The 24755-nt window shown below is 43.1% G+C and overlaps 1 protein-coding gene across 1 annotated transcript in view; it reads left to right on the top strand.

Annotated features, from left to right (window-relative positions):
- The window catches only part of SNTG2 (syntrophin gamma 2), a 1181343-nt gene that overhangs the window by 173331 nt on the left and 983257 nt on the right, over positions 1–24755 (top strand). Inside the window, exons 3-4 of the mRNA XM_085609593.1 lie at positions 10962–11005; positions 11122–11163. Of these exons, the coding sequence (XP_085465719.1) occupies positions 10962–11005; positions 11122–11163 (86 nt within the window). The remainder of the gene's footprint in view (positions 1–10961; positions 11006–11121; positions 11164–24755) is intronic.

Raw genomic sequence — 24755 nt, 5'->3', positions numbered from 1 at the left:
CAGATGGAGATGAGACACTGCAGCTAAACCACACTGCGGGAGGCCATGTCCGGTGGCTAATCCTGCTAAAGGAGTCCTGCCCTCTTGTCAACACATGCTGTACTGGGCCAAAGTTTGTGTGTTGTGGGGGTTGTTCAACCAAGGAGGATGGAGTGTAATGATTAGCTAGGGGCCAGGCACTGTGGTCAGCCGTGCTGGGCATGGTTAAATGACTTGTGCAGTGGAGGATGACTGATCTTAGTGAGATGAGACCAATGCCAAGCCGCTAACCCCTGCTGCACATGGCTGAAGGCCATGCTCCACGGCGTTGGATGCCAATGTAGGGCTGGGTGCAAATTCCTAACTGGTAGACAGGCTCTGCAGGCAACATGATCTGTGCAGAAGGGGTTGCTCACCTGAGGGGGGTTCAACACTGGGAACTTTTGGATATGTATATGGTAAAAGTAGTAAAGTGTCTCCTGAGATGAGGGGACGTCCCCCTGCGCACAGCAAGGACCCCAGGAGGGGTTGAAAGAGTTCAATGGTCAGTATTCATGAGTTTTAAAAAATAATCAGAAAACTCGGTTTGAATTCGGTTGTTGATGTTTAGTTAATCATATCACAGTAAGGATTTATCCATACATGTTCGAACATAACAATCCATTATGAATTTTGCCCAATGCATTTCGGTCCAATAAGGACGTTCATCAGGGACATATCTACAAGGAAAATATAAAGCAAAAGAATCAGGAAGTAACCCGATATGGTAATGAACAATACAAAGAATAATGCACGTGTTACTCTTGAATACAAATCGTAACTAAAATGCAAGTCCTGACTGGAAAGCCAAGGTGAAGAAGTGTAAATCAAAAATATACTACGTTCATAAACAAGTCAGACCGAAGTGGTCAATCATTATACAACTGCTAGTATGCATGGAGGATAGACAAAGAACATAACCGTGCAAAAAGGTGGTGATGAGCCCATACACAGTGGCGGATATTTTAAAGAATGGCCTCTGGTGAGTGAAAAATAATGCATTCATGGTAGAAGGGCTGAAAAGACTTGATGCCGCTGGTAAAGAGCAGTTGGTGCTAAGTGTATTGATCATCGTGTAACTAAAAACCGAAGTGATATTCTAGAGGTGAACCCGACATAAACTCGCCAAAAAGATCGATAATACAAATCAAAACGTTCAACCCGTCTGATATATTAATGGAGGTGCAGTAACCATAAAAACGGGTGAAAGAATGGTCGGATGGTGTAACTTACGGAAGACGGTGTGTTCTCACGGTTAGCCCGAGTTTCTCGTGATTGACGATAGAAAACGCGGAGCGCGGTACGCGATTATGTATTAGTAGCGTGACAGGTGAAAATAGAAAGCGGACTAGTGTCTTATAGAGTGGGCGCCATATTGTAATGTCTGGAGTGTGATAAAGAGTGGTGAGTGAAAGATAGGTATGAAAAGCGGTTGGAAAATAACAAAGTAAGAAAGTTTGGATGAAAAATATGGAAAGAGAGTATGCGGGAAAGATGGATTGAATGCAAAAATGTAAAAACGATAAAAAGTAGGTAGAAATAAAAAAAAATGGTGAGAATGGTGTTTAAGGAGCTAGATCAGCAAAGGGTGAGCGTGAAGCTCAAAGGTTATAAAAAGGAAAATAGATGGATGAAATGAGACAGAACGATGGGTAGACACATAGATAAACAAACATGAGATTAGTAAACAGGACGAAGTCATAGATAACACAAAAACTCCATGCTATCATTGAGTCTGTGCGGTTTCATGGAATTCAACAGCTCAATCCATTAATTTTCCCTTTGGAGGCGCAAATTGTGAACGTCTCTTCCTTCTATAGGTTCGACAGTCTCAAGGACCATGAATTTGAGTTGACTGACGTTGTGATGGAATTCAGTAAAATGTGTGGCTATTACTGATTTTGCGTTGTTGGTACGGATGTTGCTCTTGTGTTCAAGAATTCTAGTCTTGACTATTCTTTCCGTTTTGCCAACATAGACTGACCCACAAGGTAAATCACCTTGGTGGTGTTGCAAGTGGCAGTAACTTTGAGGTTGATTTTATTGCCTTTCATGGGATGATTGATATAGGATCCAGTGATCATGTTATTGCAATTGCTAAAATTGTAGCAAGGTCTTGTTCCTTTGTACTGGATGGCATATGTATATGGTAAAACAAAATCACTGGAACACAGACAGAGTGAACTTGTAGTTGACTTTATTGTAATCACTTAACATACGTTTTGACCATAATCCGTAACACACATAACAGTCATTCAAACTATACTGTAATATGCTATCTCATCAGTGAGATGATTTACAATATTTGTAATTGCATCTTCCAAATGCATATATCATGGTCACCCCACTATCCTTTCTTACATCATAATTTTCATTGCAGTCATAGATATGCAGATTCTGTGACTGATTCTGTATTCTAGCTTTAATAAGTCACCACCATTTATATATCCTCAAATAAACCCTCATTGAGCTTCAAGAGTCAACAGAGAAATGAAAGGATAACATTTAATTTGTGCTTTGAAAAACTGGGTTGTTGGTTGAGGATAGTGTGAACCCTCTTCAAGCAACAGCCAAAATCCCATTCAGGGTGAACAACTAAAGTAACTAAATTAACCTGTGCTTAACCCTTTGGCAGATTGGTACAAAAACAGTCAGGCTTAGCTAAGAGGCAATGTGTAAAGTATTTTTGCAGCACACAAACAGTAATAAAGTGAAAATAGAGCACATGAAAATCACACACCAATTTAGAAAAATAGAGTAACTTTTAATAAATTATTTAACACTAAAACACCAAAATGTTAATCAGTAGAACCAGAGTTATGAATTTTTGAACTTTAAGGGGAGAATTAGTGTCTAAAATATCAAAGGCAAACTGCAGAGATCTCCTTATGAAAGACTGGAGCAAAGTTGGATACACAAAGCAGATTGAGCCAGGTCTCGACTTACCTTCGAACGTAGAAGAAATTCTGTAGGATAATGTCTGAGAAGGTAAACTTCAGTGGGGCAAGGCAGCTGTCAGAGTCAGAGGAGAAAGCATCATTGTTGGGGAGTCGCTGTCTAAAGTCACAGTGAAGAATCATTTATTCCGATTCAGGGCCTGATTATGAGTTTGGCAGTGCGATGGACCACCAAGCCCATGGTGGCAGTGCGGCAACTGAAGCAAGGGCGGTCCGACTGCCAGATTACGAGTTTGGCATTGGACCGTCATTGGACTGCAGCAACCGTCTGGGATCCATGATCCCTCGGCGGGGGTGCAGCAGTCAGAGGCTTGCAATATGCTGGCAGTGCCCCCGCGGCACTTGCAAGCATATCACAATTTTCCCCACTACCACAGTTTTCATGGCGGTGAGCCCTCCAGGAAATGTGTGGAGGTGAGGAAACAAAGGGGGCAATACGGGGTCCCCTGTTGCCTCAAGGCCTGGGGATGCATGCAGAGGGGAACATGTTGCCCCCCTGTTTGCATGCACCCCCTGTCCCTGCACAGCATGGACTTTGCATTCCATGCAATGCAGGAACAGGCTTTGGCGCTCCCACAGAGATGCCTTACTAAGGTTCACAAATGAGCCTTAGCACCAAACCGACATGAGACCGTCAAAGGACCGCCTGCCAGAACAGGAAAAAACGAATCTGGCAGGTGGTCTGTGGTCGAGTTTGGTGGTGTGGGAGCAGGGCGGTGGCCTGGCGGCCAGCCGCAACACTGCCAAGCTCGCAATCAGGCCCTTAGTCTCTTTTTTGATAGTTGAAGATCTCCAGTGGGACAAAGCTGCAGGTTGTAGTTGACAGGGCTCCAAGAAGCTGGATACCCAAACTGTAAGGAGCCTCTAGACTGGATTTTCTGCTGTGGAGAAAAATGTAGCAGGAGCTGCTACAAATTTGGGTTGATTGGTGATGCACCTCGTGGGGATAGATGAGCAGGTTGGTCCTGGGCTTTTCTCGGTTCTCTGAGCCTTAGGCCTGGAAACAGTGTTATTTTGCCTCGTCGAATATGCAGTCTAAAACTACATCCAGGCTGCCATGTCAGTCCTGACACATATTTTAAGGGGCTATTAAGTAGGTGGCAGAATAAGTGCTGCAGGCCCACTGGTCACATTTATTTTACCAACCCTGGGTATATAGTATACAACTTTACAAGGGACTTATAAGTAAATCTAATTTGCCAATCAAGTGTAAGTGTAGTTTACCATGTTTTAGGGAGTGCACACAAGCACACTGGTTAGCAATCCAAAGGTCAACAAAAATGAGTTCAGCTAAAATAGAAGGGATGAAGGCCAAATCTTGGGGGGTTGTTCTGCACACAGGACTCAATCCAACATATACCACCCCTGGTAAGACCTCTTTCTAGTGGGGATGGCCGACTGTTGAAGCTGAATATGTCAAGAAATCTCAGAAATAACATTGCATTGCAAGGAAACGGATGCTTTTAACATGATTTAAAAAATAGGCGTCTCTTTGTAACACCTGTTGTTCACCATTAAACAAGGTGAAATGAAAAGCTTCGATTGAGGCAGGGACCTACACCATCTAAAAGGTGTATGATTAAAAAAGGATTTGCACATTTGAAGAAATCAAATTTAGGAATGGCTTAAACCATTGTTAACCTGTGAGGTGGTTTCAGCTGAATCAGTGTCCTTTGCTACTTACACCGATTCATCATGTTCTGATGGGATTCACTTTATCTTGGTTTCAGAATAAGAGTTTAGAGGAACTTTTATAGTGCATTACAGTTCAAAAGAAGCAACCTTTTCTGAAGTGTTTTTAGTTTCTCAACATGAAAAGTAATTGGTTATGGGCAAATGAGATATGTGAAGATAAAACCATACATTCTTGTTCACTTCCTGTTCAGCTGTAAGAATATGTTGGATCAAGGGGGACACAGCAAAATAATTTGGGCAGGATAAATTGGTCCCAAGAGAAGATGCTTAAATTGAAATACATTTGGGTATAATGACTAGTGCTGAAGATGCTCTAGCATAGATTTTGATTTGAGTCATCTCTTTATTGCATACAGCATGGTAAAATATTTTTGTGAGGTTTTTAGCATGAGCAGTATGAATGCAGATAAGATCATGCATCTGAAACAAAGATTATTGTATTAAATAACAGTACTTTGCAAAGGCTTAGTCAACAGGAGAAGGAAGCTTGGATTCTAAAAGCTTTAATAGTAAGAAAGAGACACATTACATTAACTTTGAAAAGCAAACACAAATGTGCTGTTTTTTGCTGGTTGCAATAGTATTCTGCTCGACTGCAAAGAACAGTCTGAGTATTAATGGGAATCTTCTCTACTTTTTTCCAGATCTTCAATTGAAGGAAGTGTTTTCAAGTTTACAGCTTTGATTCTATCTATATGGGGTTCAGCTGTGCACCACTTTACTAGTTGTATTTGGAATTTTGAATTCGGCCAGTGAAATTGGAAGAATTTGTATGTATTTCGTTACTCTTGTTATGCAGTCTCACTGATAAATTCTACCGCTCTGCCAGCGGAATTAAGTACTTTAATCTGCAGTGATTTTTAATTACAGATGGAGTCCTCCCTCTTCCTGCTGCTTTTAAAAACCACTCCATGCCGGACGACGCCCTTGCATACTCTGCAGTGATTAAACTTTTTAATCACTGCAGAATATGCAAGGGCACCGAGTGGTATGCAGTGGTTTTTAAACACGGTGGGAAGAGAGAGCAGTCCCTCTACATTTAGAAACCACTGCATGCCACTCAGTGCCCTTTCATACTCTGCAGTGATTAAAACCTTTAATCACAGTAGAGTATGTAAGGGCACCCGGAGGCAGTGCTATTTACTTAGGCAAAATGCATCCTTGCATCTATTTTTAGCTCTGTAATGGAATTCCACAGAATCTGATGGTATTTTAATGTAATTCTGTATGATTCTGTGGCATCAAACTCCATGCATTCCACCCAGGCCTAATTAATACTTCATGTTAGCACTCTAGTTGTTCATTAGACCACTGTAATGAGGTTTCAGTAGAATACTGGGGAGTCAATTGATAGCCTGCCCCTGGGTTGGAAGCACGTTTTTTTTTAGCATCGTAGACATTTTTCTGACATTGATGAGGAAGATATTTGATAATGTATAGAAAGTGTGTACGTATTTTAACTGTGTAGAACACTTACCATAATTTCTATGACAAAATAAGCCACCACATTTTGCTCATCTCTGAAGGAAATTATTTCAGTTTTATTGCTTTGATACCATCAAAATATTTTAGGGTAATACACTGTTGTCACAAATACAGAATCTTAGCACTCTAGCTATTCATTAGATCACTGTGGTGAATCTGAAGTAGGACGTTGGGGAACCTACTTACAGGATGCAGCTTGTATAGAAAGGGCATTTTACTCAGCACTGACATCGATCTAGAAGATATTTGAGATTTTGTAGAAAATGTGTTCCCATTTTAGTTTTCAAGTACACTAAATATTTATTTCTATGAGAATAAGAAGACCTTTGTTTTTTCATATAATGCAGTATCCTTTGTAGGAAATGGTTTCCGTTTTACAGTGTTGAATTCAGTAAGATGGCGTTAAGGTGTTCCACACTTCTGTAATAAATGCAGTGTTAAAGCTCTAGGTGTTCATTAGAACACCACGGTGACGCTGTAGTAGAACTCTGGGGAATCAAGTGACAGGCTGCTTCTGCTGTTGGGAGTACATTTTATTCAGAATATCATCCTTTGTTCTCACATGGCTTTGGAGGACAGAGTGAACTTATAGGAAATGTGTTTTCATATTAGCTTCTGGAGCACCTTCCATAACCTCTATGAAAAAATCATGAAAAACAGTTTTTTCTCAAGTATGGTACATCATATACCACCAGAAGATCATATTCTTTCACCTTTTCACCCTAAAACACACTACAATTCCAAAAAGTAGTGTTTTCCATGTTGTTTTCCATGTTGTGGACAGCCACTGATGGGAATCTCCCTCACATGCCCGTTGGGTAACTGTGTGCTCACCTGCCCCCTATAAGTTTTATTAATCCATTTTCAGAACACATGGACCATATAATGATTGCCACACCATATTGTTCATGTTGTGGTTATCCAATTCAGATTGACCAATCCCTTTGAAATTCAGCAATCAAAGCATACCTGGAGCTCAACAATACAGATATTAATAACTTTTCTGGTGGTGTGCCCCTTCATGTTGATCTAGAGCACCTATTTAAATGCTAGTTTATCAAAAATGTGTGTGCACAGATTTTCACCATATAACGAAAAGGTGGGTTTCTGCCGGACTTGGTGTAGTTCCATTCAGCAGTGTTTTCTGTTTCAGAAAGCAAACTTTATAATGGGAATTTTATGGGAAATCAACATTTCAGGATTGTCACTCTTACTTGACCTTCAAATGCCAGTTCAGCACAAAATTGTCCATGAAGGAGCCAAAGTGGATTAGGAAAACAAAAAATGCTTTTCCACTCACTCAGCCATAAGTACTCGGGTGCTGTGACGAGTGAGTGTGTGTGTGGGCACACCTGAAATCAAAAACATTTACTGGCCAATCACGATGGAGGTCGGAAAGCTTTCCGACCCCTATCGTCAGTTTCAATTCTGACCATCTGATTATGTATCAGCTGGTTGGAATTGAAACCAGCCAGTCATTCCAGCTGAACTTCGATGGGCCCAAGGTGCCCATCAGCCAGTCGGAACAGGTTCGTAATCCCAAAGAGCGGGCCTTACAATGCATGGTTTCTGGCATGGTTTCCATGCTGGCCTGTCTGACAAGGAAACCATGTTTGAAAGCTTGATTGGGGGCCTCCAGCAGGGCCTCCTTGTGTGTGCAGCCTCCATTTGGGGGCCGAGGGGTCATCTATGGTGCCCCCCTGTTGTTCCCTGCTCCCCATGGCAAGCAACTTAAGGTGCCTGCCATGGGGTGCAGGGATGAACAGCACCTCCCCTTTCCCAATGGGAACATGTTATACGGCTGGTTTATGGCCGTAACGCATGCGCCAATAGGAAAATGTAGGAATGTGACTGAACAGTGTTTGGTTGAGTTAAGTCCGACGGACATCGTAATTAGTCCCTTAATTACTTCAAAGTTACTTTTTGACATTTAATAAAAGCCTAGTTCAATAGTAAGATTAGAAGTTTGAAACCTACATTGAAGAGGTAACTTCATAAATTAATATTTATGCCCACTTGGAAGTTTTTCAGTAGGTAATTTGCTGCTCTTTTCTTATCAACAGTGACCTTGCTTAGATGCGATGACATTTGCCATCAGAATAGGATTGGTTCCTGGAGTAGGAAAGGGTCAGGGATAATCACTGACAACATACCTTGGAATATGGCAGCTAGAGTGGATGAGAACCAAATGTGAGACAAAGGGCTGGATTTTTACATAGCTATGGTATAAAGAGGCCAAAGTAGAATAAGCTTTTGAACAAGAGATCCCTTTTAGATACTTGTCTCTTTTGATAGTAGGGGCAGAAGCGTTTTCATCTTTACAAGACAGACCCTGGAGGAGACTGAAAGGATGGGCCACAATATTCCGAGTCCTGCAGTCGTAAACTGCTTCTGTTATAGTACGAAAGTAGGAAAACTGGAGCTGTTATCAAAGCAGGCTGGCTGTGTAGTTTGAATTCTACAAGGATTGCAGCAGAATAGGTCAACATTAAATGGCTAATTTAGAAAGTAACAGTGACACCACTTCTCCAGCTCTTTGAAAACACTCATAAACCTGGCCCAGATTCAGAAGAAGGGCGAGTCTGTCTAGACCTGCATGTGAAAAGGATTGAAGTGCTCGAATCCAGCGACTGGAAGCATGCTTCAAGGTAATTTGACTGGTGTCCAAGTCTGCCTCAGGGATACAAAATGCTAGAAAAGCGATCTATCCTGTGTGTGATAACAAATTGGGAGTGGACCTTGCTGAAGAGAATTCAGTTTTTCTAGTCCCTTCCCAGGAAGTAAGGGTCCTGTAGGACTGACCATAAGTAACTTCTCCATCGGCTTGATACAACTGGGAATTGTTACTGTAGTAGGAAATAAGGACAGAGAGTTTTGTTTTATACTTGGCCCTGTGAAAGGAGACCATTCAAAGAGTGCCAATAAGATTGAAAACATTTGAGTCTACCTATCTGAAATGCAACTGATTCTGCCTCTGTTTTGCTGGACCCTTGAGTGAGAATTGTTTTGGGTGACTTTTTCTTTGTGTTTTGTCTTCTCTGTAAGAGTAGCTCCTTTAGTGGAGTACATAGAATTATGCTGAGCTGCTTGGTGGTCTATTCACAGATAACAGTACCAAAATCCACCAGTATTGCGATAATACAAAATTCTATTTGTAAGTCTCCTCTGCTTTAGACTTCCAATGCCTCAAAAACTGCTTGAAAATCATCAAGACCTGGATGTCCAGTGACAACCTGAAACTTCAACCCAACCATGAGAGAGTTCCTGTTATTTGCCAAGAACAACAAAGATAGAGTACAAATCAGAATTAATGATAGGAACCTTAACTGCTTTGAACCCCTATTTTCACTGACCAAATCACTTGGATTCACCCTCAAGGAACACAGTGCCAAAAAACAAGGGTGGCCTGTTACCAGCTTTCTTACACAAACCAACTTCAAAACTGCTCCTTAAAACCTTGTGCTCTCACATCTTGATGGTAGTAATACCCTGCTCCATGGCCTCCCAAACTTTACACAGATACTAATTAGGGGCATCCCACATGCTGCAGCACATCTCATCCAGGTCAAGAAGAAATATGGTCACATCATCCCCATCCTGATGAAATTCTATTGGATCCTTGTGCCAGCCCACACTATCTTCAAACCTAGCAGCATCATTTACAAAGCCATCAAAAGCAGCAGCCCCGCCTACCTTACAGGCACGTTCACCACCAGACTGCACACTAAGAAGTGTAAAAAGAGAAAAACAAGACAGCAGTCCTCTATATCCATCCACCAAGGATCTGGAACAACATCCCTGTATCCATCAGATCTGCCCCATTGTTGCTACAAGTTAGAAAAGAGTTTAAAGTACAGTTCATCACAATGCAATATTCACCCACATCCCAGCTTTGTCTCATATTACTCGTTGACTTTATGCTTGTCTTTGACTATGCACAGCCTTCTTCTGCGTTTTGACTTGCTTTGTGCTAAAGAAACACCATATACATACGTGCATACATATAACATTATCTTTTACGTTACTATTGTTCTAATGGACATTTACTAACATAGACAAATTCACAATTTCTTGAGTTTCCTTCCTCTGAGTTTTAAAACATTTTCTTTGTCATTTTGCTTAATACATTTTATGTGTGTTTTACATTTGATCGGAAATGCTATTTTGTTGTTTCTTGGCTTTAATGTTGTTTGGTGCTGCTTTAACCTAAAAAAACCTTGCAGCTTCTTATCTAACTATCATAGTTTGAAAAGAGTTTTCTCAGTTATCTGTGATATAGCCCAAGAGGATATTATAGTATCCAGCCAGGCTTGCTTGAATCCAGTGGCAAAGTGAGCAAGGGACTCACGTCTGAGCATACCCCACCCATCTCCTTCAAAAATTAGTCCATGAAATTCTCAATTTTCTTTGGTATTCCTTGATATCTTGGAAAAAACGATTTTTTGTAGTTGAAAAAGAAAAAGTAAGAAAACACCTTCAATGCCTTCATGGTGCTCCCTTCAAAACGGCTCTATTTATCTCAAGTTTAGAACATAAGTGCAGAAATAACGAGCAAATGGCTCTTGATTTGGATTGTTCATTCATCACAAGTGAATATATATTTAAATATACGTGTATTGCACAAATGCCTATTCACCCTTAGTTGAAATAGCACATCTGCTACTATAATTCTTTTGGGATGGATACGGATTTTAACCACAATGGAATTTTCATCAAAGTCAATAATTACTAATCAAACAAAGGTTTTAGTTATTATTGGTTAATTTATTATTTCCACATTAACACACCTTGTCATTCTATTCACAGCTGACCAATCGGGGATGTTGTTTGTAGGGGATGCATTAATACAGGTGTGTAAAGAGTAATTTAAACAATTATTACTAGAGTTCAAAAATGTTTGTTTGCATTGTTCTGGCCAGTGTCTTTACTTAGTATTTATCTATGAATTTATTTTTTTACTTTTTAGGTCAATGGCATAAATGTGGAGCATTCAACACACGAGGAAGTGGTGAGTTGTACGAATTTTTTCTTAGTGTCTTATTTAGAATAGGATATGGTTTATTATTATGCATTATAGTCGACGTTCGTAGCTATTTTAATTATTTTGCAATACATATTTAAATAAAAACATATTTTTGCATACCCAGAATGAGTCTAAGGATACTCATCATTGTGTGGGTACTGACTAAGAAATGCATGCAGTAACCATTTGCAAAGTGGAAGCTACCCCAGACGGGTGTCTTCCATTACTTGAACGATGTCAGTAGGCATCAAGGAAAACAGACATTGACTACATGTCCTCTTGTATACTGCCTTCACTGTCTGTGTAATAATGCCAGGATTCCGAAAGTAATTCCTGAAGTAGAGGTCTGTAGCCACTTGCAGGCCTCCATCACTACGTTTTAGCTGTTTGCAAGGATTTGCACAATTAATCTTGCCTCGTCAAAGCTCCTTTTGTTCAGAACAAGCAATCCTTTGCACTATGATTGATTACCTTGTATAGCACAGCACAAAGACTAGATTAGGTCGTAATACAGAGAAAGCTCAAACACCATTCCATTCCCTTGTGACCTGGGATATTTGTAAATGTATCCCCCTATTCTCAGTGTTGTTAGTCGCAAATGTATCGTTGTAAAATACAGCTTTATAGGCAAGATTACCAAATGTGGGGTGTGGATCGGTACCAGCCAAGATGGCCGCATATCCCTTAAACTCTGCAGTGGCATTTACCCTGCCCCAATTAATCTGATCTATATCCTCCCGACTCCGGCTCACGAAGCATATCGGGATGTCTGCGATCCACCGCTGCATCCCCAGGAGAAGTTTGGGAACTGGGGGTGGCATAGCGAAGACAACAGCGACGCAGGAGGCCTGAATGTGTGGACCCGGGTGGTGAAGTTTTGCCCGACGGAGAGCAGACTGGGAGGGGCTGTGCCTCACACATCTTACAGATCACCGAGGCGGCAGAAGCCTGGCGATGTCTGAGCCACCTGAAGTACACAAGTGAGGAATCTTGCCCCCACCACGCGCAAGCGGGAGAGTTGCATGGTGGCGAGTGGCCGGCCAGGAGTGCAACAGCCGGCCCACAGAACACTGGGTCACAGAGGAGACCCTAGTAGGGGAGTCGTGGGATCGGTAGAGAAAGGCCCCAGCTTCAGGAGCAACGGTGGAGGGCCCATAAGAGAAGCATCTGTGGCATCATGCAGATTGGACTTGACTGTGAGGGAAGGCCGCACGCAGCGGTGGCCATAGCCTGGGAAGCCACCTTCCCCATCCTCAGGGGGAACAACAGATGAGTGAGTTAAGTGAGAGCAGTGGGGGTAGCAGAGACGGGCCCCTGATACACTGGGGCCTAGTAATCAGTTCAGTGGGTTGGGGAGCAGGAGCCCCCCTTTCTTCCTTATCCCCTGGGTATGAGACACTGGGGAGGTGCAGGAAGAGCCCCACAGCCGGGAGTGGGCGTGTCTCGGCAAAAGAACCACTGAGGAGGATATCCAGCCTGCCAGTGGACTTAGTGTTGACAAATGAGGCGAGACAAGAACATCCCACTGTCCCCCCTCCGGCCATGGTTGGTAGAGACGTAGGTAAGTGGCCACATTGGGACCTGAACAGATTGGTACAGGCAAGGAGGCCCGTTAATCACTGTAGATGATAGTGTGACTAAGTAGGAGAAGGAAGGAGGGTAACCCTGGGAACAGGTGTACCAAAGAAAGCTGGTGAGTTGGTGGGGTGTCTCCCCTTCCCCTGGCGCAGTGAATGGTGGAGTAGCCATGGGAGGATAGAGCAGTCCCTATAGTTTAGAAACATATTGGTACTGAAAAGCAGTGGAACTGCAGAGCCTCACATTGTGTCCGCCGCTCGGGTTGGGGCACGACATGGTAAGGAGCCTGGCACAGGTGGAAGCGGACATCCCCAGAATGCAGATATGCAGGTGGGACAGCAATGAGACTGTAAGGGGCACCCCTGGCCCAAACCAACAAGATGTATAAATATTCAGTGCCCAGACAAGTGGTGGAATAGGGCGCGGCGGTTGCAGAGGGGCAGGCGGCTGCAGAGCCCACTTTGGGAGCCACCAAGGCGGCTATATCTGACTTAAAAAATACCTTGGAGCCCAAGCTGGAAAAGGTAACCCTAGACGTTAATCTCCTCTGCGTGGATGTAAACAAGATATCAGAGAAGGTCACAGAGGCAAAGAAAGATATCAGATCACTTAAATCCATGACACGCCAGTTGGAAAAAACAGAGCAGCAGCTGACTCACCAACACAAACTCATAGCAGCAAAATTTAAAAACCAAGAAAGTTGGGTTTGCAGAAACAACATAAGAGTGGTGGGGTCCCAGAGGGGGCAGAAGGGCGCAGTGTGGACCTTTTTTTGGAAGATCTTATCCTCAATAAACTGAAGCCTAAACATCTGTCAACCTTTTTCACGTGTGAAAGGGCGCACAGAGTGCCAATCCTACCACCGAAGCCCGGTGACCTCCCTAGACAATTATAGCCAGAATCCTCAATTGCAGGGACAGAGATGCAATACTGCAGGTGGTGCGCATCCCGGGAGACCTAGTCCACGACTACACCACAATCTGGTTCTTTACGGACATTATGCTGCAGTTGCAGAGGCAACGGTGAACCTTTGTGGAGGTCAAGCGAGCACTCCGTGCAGAACACCTCAAATATATGATGTTGTTCCTGGTGAAATTCAGGGACCTGGATGATGGCATGTCCTGGTACTTCATGACACCAGAGGAGGTGTGAGACTGGCTTGAGGGGGATCAAGTGGCAAGGAGACCACAGAGACCAGACGAGTGACAGTGGGACTGAAAAGAGGGCAATCTATGAGGGACGCAGTCGCAGATGAGGAGACTGATTGAGTGGTGCGCTCTATGAGGCTGACAAAGTGATTAAGAGGGGGTGTGTTCCCTGAACTCCATCTGAAGGCAGCTTGGTGGCGGGTGTGGTTCTGAACCGGAATCAGCCATCCAAGGCACCTACTCGGGAGGCTGCCCAGAGGCGTGGACATCGGATTGGATGTAAATGAAGCTAAGATAACTGTGGGTTAGTGATGGACATGAACTGCTAAGTGAACACTCAAGGGGGTAGGGGTCACTAACTGGTCTGATGTGGTGGTACTAGCCAACCCCAAGTTATGGTACTAGCTATTTTGGGGTGACAGTCACTCTGCAAATTGAGAATGTGGGTAGTTCCAGACCTACGGTGCAAGGTAGCAGGGAGGGGGGCATTTCAAAAGGGGAAACTTTACACTGTTGTGATATATGTTCGAATTTTGTGGTTGTTGATAATGCTATGGAGACACCAGTTTAACACACATGCAACACTCAGGCACAGAGGGGTGGATGGAGGGGTGGAGGGAACACTGGAGAGAGGCACCCTCTTAATTTTAGATAGGACATAGCAGTACAACCAGCATTGGCCCTAATAGTCCTGAGGTGGAACATCAATGGCCTTGGTGACAAAATCAAGCGTACCATGGTCCTACGATACCTGTGCAGACAGTCCCCAGATAAATTCCTTTTGCAGGAGACTCACCCTGAAGGGAATCCGCTATGTAGTAATGAATAAATTTGGCTATACCCTCTTGACCCTGCTAGGTTTATGTCAGGCTCCAGAGGGGTGGCCATTCTAGTAAAGAACTCAGTCCCCTTCCTGCCGAGATGCATGTGGCAAGAGCCCTTGGGTAGATATGTGGTACAAGCAGGGACCTGGGAGGGTCTCACCCTGAACCTCTGCTCCACATACATAGCACCAAGACTTCATGCAGACACCTTCCCGGAGCTCCTCAGTAAGCTACTGATGGATATTCCCCTCAGTGTCCTGATATTCGGAGGCAATATGAACGATGCAATGTCCCCCTATATAGATAGGCTGTTGGCTTCCCCTCCGGCCACAGTCCAGGAGCTGCTACGATAATTTGTGGCGGTGATGGGGCTTGGAGATCTTTGGTGTGCACATAATCTGACTGCCCGTCAATACACACATTTGGCGGTGGCATATGGTAGTGGGTCCCACCTAGACTACATTTTTACACAGTGCACAAATGTAGGGCAAATCCATGGGGCGCATCAAAGAGCAGGGGGCATTTCTGATGACTCCTCGGTGGAAGTACTATCCAGGAACCGACCCATGACTATACCCTCCCCCCTCACATTGATCCTGGGCATCTCAGGGACCAAGGGTTTAGGGAAAAGTTAAGGAGAGGAGAGACCAATATTTCCTGGAAAACACAGGGTCAGTTGACTCCCCCTACATCCTACAGGAGGCCTACATTTAGTGGCAAGGGGCTATGCCCAAATGCTGATCGGGGGGCATGGAAGGAGTGATGCTTCCTGTGTGAAGCCCTAGAAAGGGATGTAGAGGCACTGGAGTCTAAAATGAATAGGGCACTAATTGCACCTTAAGCAGAGGGTGCTGAAGTACCGGGCAAACCCCTATTTACCACAGGTAGGGACATAGCCGAGGCTTTTGTGGAGTACTATGAGGCCCTATACCAAAGGTTCTCCAACAGATCCAGGGATGACTGTGCGGACGTGCTCCGGGATATCTCCCTGTGGGAATTATCAGTGGAAGACAGAGAAGAATTAGACAGGGACTTGAAAGGTAGAGGTGAAAGGGAGTGCAATACAAGATATACAATCCAGTAAGGCAACGGGTCTGAATGGGCTGCACACAGAACTGTATGTATGCGTGGCAGATAAAGTAGCACATCTGATGCTCAACATGGTTCAAGGGCAAGGGAGAGTGGACAGCTGGCTGAAGACGTCAGACTAGTCACCATAATAGTCATCCCAAAAAAATACAAATCTGTGCACCATTGTAAGTCATATAGGCCCATCTACTTGCTGAGTTTTGCACCCAAAGTTTTGGCCAAGGTACTAGGCATTAGACTGCAGAGATTCTGCACCCAAGACTGCACTCAATCATCACCTTAGTTATCCATACCGACCAGTTGGAGTTTTTGCCACAGAAGAGTACCAGGCAGAATCTCTGGCGACTTTATGGAGTCATGCAATAATGGCAATCCGTCCAACTGAGGCAGCGGCGTTGCTCTTATTGAATGCATGTATGGCATTTGACAGCATCGAATAGTCATACTTGTTTGCAGTCCTGATGGGAATGGGCTTCGTGGAAAAGTTTTGCAAATGGGTCAGACTTCTCTACGGTGACTCAACTGCGAGAGTCAGGTTCAATGGGGTGGTGTCCAGGTCATTCATACTGTATAGGGGCACCTGTCAGGCATACTCCCTTTCCCCCATGATTTTTACACTGGCACATGAGCCACTCACAGCGTGGGTGCCAAGATCTGCTTATTAACGGTATTGTCAGTGTGGGAGGCTGGGAAGAGCGTTTTTCTCTGTATGCATATTTTGTCTTACAATATGTGCATAAACCCTGGCAGACAATTCATCAACTCCTACACATCATCCAGCTGTTCGGTCAGTGGGGGTATTCATTCACTCAACATACTCCCACAGCTAAGGAGGTTGAGGAAGGATGTTACCCACTGAAGGCAGTATCCAATCACCTTGATGGGTCGGGTCTATCTGTTCAAGGTGATGGTCCTACATGTTTATTATACATGCTCCAGAAAACGCCCTACAAAATTCCAAACAATGTTTTCTAGACTATTGACTCTGAACTCTGCAACCTGTTGTGGGAGGGGGGTACCTTACGAATGGCACTGCGCAAACTTCAGCATGGAGTATACGAGGGTGTTTTGGCAGTTCCAGACATTAGGTACTACTACCTGGCATCCCAATTGATAAATATCAACAACTGGGTGTTTACAGACACCATTGAGCTGACATATTGGTTGGAACAGTACGCCATGATAGTGACAGGCTATCCAGCAGTGATCTATCAGAAAAGCCTGGAGAAACAGCTCCTGACTCATACACAGAAAGTAATGTGAATGTGGCAGGAGGCGATGAAACAAACTGAGGACTCAAACTGATGGCTCAGACCCCTCTCTGGGCATGTGATGGGCTGCAAGACGTGGGACCCCTACAGGGCTTCCACCGCTGGAGCCTAATAGGTATTGATCACCTGGGGGATGTCTGGCGAGATGGGGCAATGATCTCTTTGACGATCTAAAGACCGAATACAAGATCGCAGATACCGAGGACTTCCGATAATTTTAGCTACAATATGTCCTATGCTGCCACCTGCCAGAAGGAGATCAGATACTCACGTACTCTCCCTTTGAAGACGTCTTCTGGACCTGATGGTGGAAAAGGCCATCTCCCATACCTAGGAACCCTTAGAGAGGCATGGGAAAAAGACATGGGGCTCCTGGAGGATGATTATTGGGCGGAGGCACTGCAATGCCCTAGAGGGATTGCCATTTGGCTGTGCTTTTGATTGGTTCAGCTCCGTATCTTGCACAGGTCGTATGACTCTAGAACATTTCAATATAGATGAGGTCGTTTTGACTCCAATCGATGCGCCAGAGGGTGCCGGGAGGTGGGATCCTTCTTTCCTATCATATGCTCCTGCCCCAACATCCAGTGTTATTGGGAGGGATTGACCAGGATAACAGCCAGAGCCACGGGTCTCCAGGTCCCACTAGAAACACAATGGTACATTGTGGGGATAACAGGGGAGGAGAGGTGGCCCAAATACCTTGGAATCTGGCTTATGCTGGCCCCAGGGATAGCATAGAGAAACATTGCTCGGGCATGGGGAGCAGCGGCCTCACCTAGTGTGTGGAACTGGATACACAACATGGACTGGTGCCAGCAGGCAGAAAAGGATATTTACCAAAGTAGAGGATACCGTAAAAAGTGGGAAAAGGTCTGGGCCATTGAGAAGAGTATAGGAAAAATTAGATAACATCCGGATATGGGCCCTATCAAGGAAATAAACCTCGGATGTGGGCGGGGACAACAGGGGATGAAATGTTCCAAATGGAGAGACCTCTCATTACCGTCTGTATTACACCTCTCTTTCTGTAACAAACTGTAATGCTGTGCCAAATGACTTTTCAATAAAAAGAGTTCTTAAAAAAAGATTATCAAATGTAAACTTATATTTTTGGGGTGTAAGGACTCCACACGAATAAACAGGGAAGTAGATACTTTTATTGAGTGCAAACAGGTACATCTGACCACATCTGCAACACCCTCCATCTGCCACCCTAAAATATTCTATATTCCAGAATCTGTGGCATCCTGTTACCAAGGAGCTAGAAACCAGGATACCACATCACCTGTCATTACACTATAATAACAATAATTTGCATAAATAAACTTCTGCACTACTATATCTACCAAGAGGAATAAAACCATCCGAAAGAAGACTTACATATTAATACTAACAAAATAAATAATACAATACACCAGGCTTTGCCAGATTTTAACAGAGAAAGACAACAGTAAAAAGCTTTCAGATAGGGACAAAGCCTACATGGATTCCTCACAGGAGAATGGTGGAAATCATAGTCATACATGTTGGTACAAAGCATAACATGGATTCCACATGAGCCAACATGGATTCCACATGAACTAAACACCCATCCCCCACTTCTTACAATATATTACATGAAAAAACATTTGAATCTCGTGGGTAAGACCACTGGTCTACCCTTATGCGTAGCTGATACACCACCACACTGGCCTGGAAGCTGAAACAAAAAGTCACTAACTGTCCCCCCTGAAGAAGGAGCAGTTACAGTGCCTCCAGTGCTCATTACCTCATCCCATGCCCAGTCCATGTACGTTGGTTTATCATTTCCTTTGGAATTTTTCCAGTTTAGAATTGTAGTGCATCTCACCATTCTGATAAAATGCCACTCTTTTCCGTCACTTAATTTTGCTGATTTAGAATATACTTCTATCAAAGGAAATGATGGACGGAGTGTTGAACATTGCAAGCACTCACCCCCAGTCAACTGATCTGGGTTTAATCCATCACCGTTCTTTAGCCCACTCTGCCACCCCAGTTCAGACATGGCCATATGCAAATCAGTCTGACCCTGTGCCTCATGGGAACAGTCCAGCCCGAACTGCCAAGCCATGTCTTTCCTGGACCGGAAACAAGCTTCCTAGGACCGGTTTCTGGCATTTCAGCCGTCTTCAGCCAGGCTTGCTTGAATCCAGTGGCAAAGTGAGCAAGGGACTCACGTCTGAGCATACCCTGCCAACTTATGGCGAACAAAGCAAAAACCAAAGGAAATTGCTTGCATGGGTTCTAAAAACTAACTCTCTTCTTTCTTTGTTTTAAACCCGACTTTTACAATCACAAGCACTTAAATAAAAGTTCTTCATGCCATATTTTTTATTATAATAAGTCTTCTTCAAGTTGGATTTCACTACTGCAGGTGACCATTTACTACAAATCCTCTTATTATTCCACGCCATGTTGTTCTTAGTGAATGATTATCTACATCTCAACATCCTAAACGGGCTGAAACGTGTGCCAGTAGGAGTTATTCACTTCACTTAGTCCTTACCAGCATTAATGGATGCCTGAATGCTCCCCATCACATCTTTGGGAAAGTGTTCCACAATGCCATTACCCCCTGGGAGGTAAGCAGGAGATTTCTTCCCAATAATAACATTTCTGTTAAGAAAACTTTCAAACTTATCAGAAACAAACTGGGGACCATTGTCGCTAAAAATAAACTTGGGAATACCCTCCCGCAAAAATATATACTCAAGGAAATTAACTACTGTTTTGCTCTCTGCCGTGTCAGTCACCTGTACTTCAGGCCATTTCGAAAATGTATCAATAAAAGCAATCACATGTTTGTACTCTCCACTGTCATTCAGAATGGGGCCCAACAAGTGTATGCTTAAGTTCTCCCAAGGAAGCTCAGGAGTCTGTCTTTCCCCCTAATTGTGCCTTGTCAGAATTGGCACACTTTACACAAGCTTTTACAAATCTTTTAATATCCGTTTCCATACCTGCCCACCAATATAATGACTTAACTATTTTCTTCAATTTAACAATTCGTAGATGTCCCTCATGGTTTATATCAAGACCCCTTGCCTTCAACCATTCTGGGACCACCATTCTGTCACCTCTGAAAACAGAGCTTGCATCATTGACAGACAACTCATCCTTGATTTCCCAAAATCATCTGCACTTCTCCTGTAACTACTTCTTGCTTGACCAACCTCTAAAAATAAAATTCATCACTTTGTTCAACATACTATCCTTGAAATATTCTTAATCCCATTCATCCTTTGAAATGGCATTGTTGTTCTATGTAATAACAGCTACACTAAAATCCTCCAAAACTACTTCATCTTCACCACCCCAAGGTAAAGTGAATTCGCTGAAGTAATCAGCAACCTGATTCCCTGTTCCTGTTAAATACACAACATCATACATAAAAGCAAGACATTTTAAAGTCATGTTCACTATCCTAGGAGTGCTTTAGCTATACCTTTGATGTCAGAACCTTCACTAAAGGTTTATGATCATCGGTGCACAGAGTGAATTTCACCCCCCAAACTTATTGCCTAACCTTCTCTTAAGCCCAGACAAGGGCCAGCATTTCCTTTTCAATGACACAAAAATTGTTCTTCCACTCGGTACAAAGATGTAGAGGCAAACGCTACTGTGGCCTCTTCACCAGAGTCAGTCATTAGAGTAAACACGCCCTCTATTCCTTTTTCACTAACATCAGTGGTTATTATGCTGTGTGCTGTGGTATCAAATCCTTGTAATGGAAAAGCAGTACACAAATCTTGTTTAATTCTCTCAAAATCTTTTTGCAAATCATCATACCAGAAAAATTCTTGTCATAATGTTCTACAATTTCCTCAACCCATGCTTTTTCATAGCAAAATTCCTTACAAATTTAGAATAACATTCTGCTAACCCTAAGAAGGAACTAACCTTCTCTTTTGATTTGGGAGCAGGAGCATTACTAATGCTGTAATCAAACTTTTTTTGGGAAAGATACCATCCCCTCCTACTTCATGACCCAAATAGGTGACTGACTTCACAGCAAATTTTCAAATTCTGCAGTCAATCCTTTCTCCATCAGTTTACTTTAGTACTGCTTTCAATCCCTCATCATGTTCTGATTTAGCTCGGCCCATCACCAGGATATCATCTTGAAAATACGTCACCCCCTTCATGCCTTTGAAAATCCTATGCATCAGACGCTGAAAAACAGCAGCAGTGGAAGCAAGACTGAAAGGCATGTGTATGAACCTGTAACAACCAAAGGGGGTAATAAACACTGTCAAATTCCTACTGGAGGTAACTGAACCTGGTGATAGACCGAAGTCATATCCATTGTGGAGAACCATTTTACTCCTTTGGACTGTGCCAACAGTTCATCAATACTGGGCAAAGGAAACTTATCAATTACCATGGTCTTGTTCAAATCTCTGACATCAATGCACCGGTGAAGACGGCCGTTGGATTTGCGTGCAACGACTAAGGGAGCAAACCACTCAGCACTCTCTACAGCTTATATTATGCCTTTACTATCTAGTGCGTCTCGCTTTGTGACACACAGGTACCGCCCCTTATTTAAGAACTGTTTTATGGACAAACCTACACATTTTCCTAACTTTGCGTGGAAAGACTCTTTGAAACTTCTCCCTTAACCTCCATTACCATAGATTCATCAGGTTCACTGAGCAACAAGACTTGGTCTCTCCTGTTGGGATCTTGAATAATATATAAAGCCTGTTGAGCAACCCATCCTAATACAGACTGACCTTTCTCAGCCACATATAATTTTCCTCTGCCAGATCTATCTTTGAACCAAAACTCTTTTTCTACAAACTCAACCATGGGAATCTTCTTCCCCACAAATGTAACTGTGGCCAGGTCTGGTGGCTCATTGGACTAATGCATCCACTGCAGTGACCTGTGTTCTACTTCATTGTCACAGGTTCAAATTCAGGCAGGTACCATCAGCCTTTCATTAATCCAAGGTTGATAAAATGAGTACCATTGAGTTGGGCAACATTTAACATCTGTTATTTAGCGCCAAATTACCTCAGGGTGAACGTGCGCTTTACATCTACACATGTATTATGTTATGTTATGATGTATATCTGTAGGTCTCAAAGTTTGCCTAGCACCTTTCAATCTTATCCTCCCACACCGAACGCTGTATAATAGTGTATGGATAACCTGAATCAGAAACAATCTGTATCTCTACTCCCCCAATTGTTTTGTCGCAAAGAGGTTTCCTCTTAGAATTGGAACACACACCCACAATGACATCATCCCCACAACCCGCATCATTAATACATAAAACTCATTCATCATTTCAACAAATCCACACCACCATACTCGTGATCCTCTTTGTCCACAAAACGCTTCACAAATTTCTTGTCTCCTTTGTTCATCTTCCTCCTGCAAACCTTGGCAGAATGGCCAACAATTCCACTGAAAGCACATTTAGATTTCATATGGGCACAACACTTATCTCTGGCTATCTGGCCCTTGTTACCACACCAGATACAGATTGGACGCTTATGTTTTTCACTTTTCTTCCCTTCTTCCTTGGAATTGGACACTTTATCTACTAATTCACCCTCACTATTATTCTTTAGATCTGCCTTACCCCATCTCTTAGACATCTCTGGCTTCTTTATTATTGCTACAATTTCATTCAGGGGAGACTCTCCACACACCCACAATTTTTCTTGTATCCCTGCATTGTTAGAATGCATCACAAGCTGATCTCTTATAAGATTGTTGTGCAAATTTGCAAGTAATAGCCACCTTCTTCAGTGCTGCCACTTAGTCTTCCACAGAGTCTGTTTTCATTTCTTCCTTTAGAAAAAAGATTACCTGTCAATGGCTACATAAATAGTAGGATGGTAATAAACATCTAAATCCTCCAACTCTTCCAAAAACACATTTGCGTTCTTGGTGGGTCTTGTATTTTTCTCCATCTGATTATACACATGTAAACCTTCTGGCCCAAGACTGTGTACAAGGATCTTTTTTTCCCTTGAAGGTGTGAACTCATCTTAATTCTCTTCCTCAAGAGCCAACATGTAATCCAGAAAATAATCCTGCCAATCAGGCCTCTTTATCAAAGCCTCACCAGGACGGGGAAGAAAGGGCACTGGAGGTGCACGTCTATAACTTCGTGAACTCATGTTAACTGGAAATATAGGTTTACTAAATATGTTAACTTTGTTCAAATACACACAAACCATGAATTCTGACATAAAAACTGAAAAAAGAAAACAAAATGAAAAAAAACAACAGAGTGTGCAATAATCCCTGAGAAGTATGCAGATTTATTACAATTAACACCTTTTTCTGACAATAACGCATTAATATTGTGCCATAACCATGCAATTGCCACCCGAAAATTAATATCCCTAATATTTCACTACAAGCACAAAGATTGTTGAGCAACTAAGGGGCATATTATCAAGCATGGAGTTAAAATTATCGCCGCTTTAGCGTCAGAAAACAGCCGCTAAAGCGGCGATAATGGGCTTGATAATATGCCCTTGAGAATACCAATAGAAGCCCATATTGTCACCAAAACATTGGCTTCTATTGGAATTCCATAGAGCATATTATCAAGCCCATTATCGCCGCTTAAGCGGCAGTTGTCTGCCGCTAAAGTGGCGATAATTTTAAGTCTGTTCCTTGATAATATACCCCTTAGACTCCAAATCTGATATGTTGTGCGCATCACTGAAAAGCACGTGCAAAACTGCCTTCTAGGAAGTTACCAATCAGAGTGTGCGCATCACCGAAACACGCGTTGAAATCTTTGTTAAGCATGCAAATTGTCCCCATTAAAGGTACCATTTTGAGGTGTGCGCATCACCGAAATGCGAGTTGTAGATTTCACGCCAGATCACCAGATCTTCCTTTTCACTGATCCAGCACAACGAGATACCGATCACGTCGCATCTGAATACGTGACAAATACTGTGGCCAAAATGGTGTCAACGTTACGATAAGATGCATAGTGATGCCCTCATGTTGCTCTTCAGCACGCTTGGAGCATAATCAAGGCTGTAACCAATGACGCTTTGGCTCAAGGTGAGTTAGGTAACATTCCTTCGCGCACACTGCGCACGTGCTAAGCTTTCGCTAAGCTCTCGTGCTGAATCCCCAATGCCCGTCCTGGTTCCAAAATCAGTATGAATTCCTTCAGTAAATAAGACTGAATTGCCACAGAACCACCTAGAGGCTTGAATCTATGATCACAAACACACCAGCCTCTCAACTCTGCTTGCTCTCCATGCTGGAACTTGACCGGAGTCTTCCTGAACTTTGTGGTTGCACCACAAACATCTGGTTTGGATGCAGCTTTCCTGTTCAGCTTCCCGTTCTGCTCATTGCCACTTAGTAATGCTCACTCTACAAGAGAAAGCAGGTAAGTAGCTAACTTTATTGATAGTAAGCATGTATGTCTGACCACTTCTGTAATTCCCTCCAACTGCCACCCTAACATATTCTATATCCTAGAATCTGTGGCATCCGGTTACCAAGAAGCTAGTAACCAGGATACCACAGTGGGTTTATAAACTGTCTTATGCTGTTTTTTTGAGGTGAGCACATTTTTCTTAAGTAAGTCAAGTTAGACAGTAGTACGAACAAGCTCCCTCTAGTTCAAAAATTAATTAGGGTATGACATA

Source organism: Triturus cristatus, chromosome 6 (genome assembly GCF_964204655.1).
Source record: "Triturus cristatus chromosome 6, aTriCri1.1, whole genome shotgun sequence".
NCBI lineage: Eukaryota > Metazoa > Chordata > Amphibia > Caudata > Salamandridae > Triturus > Triturus cristatus.
The sequence above is the reverse complement of the archived record's forward strand: the minus strand, read 5'-3'. Positions and strand labels throughout refer to the sequence as shown.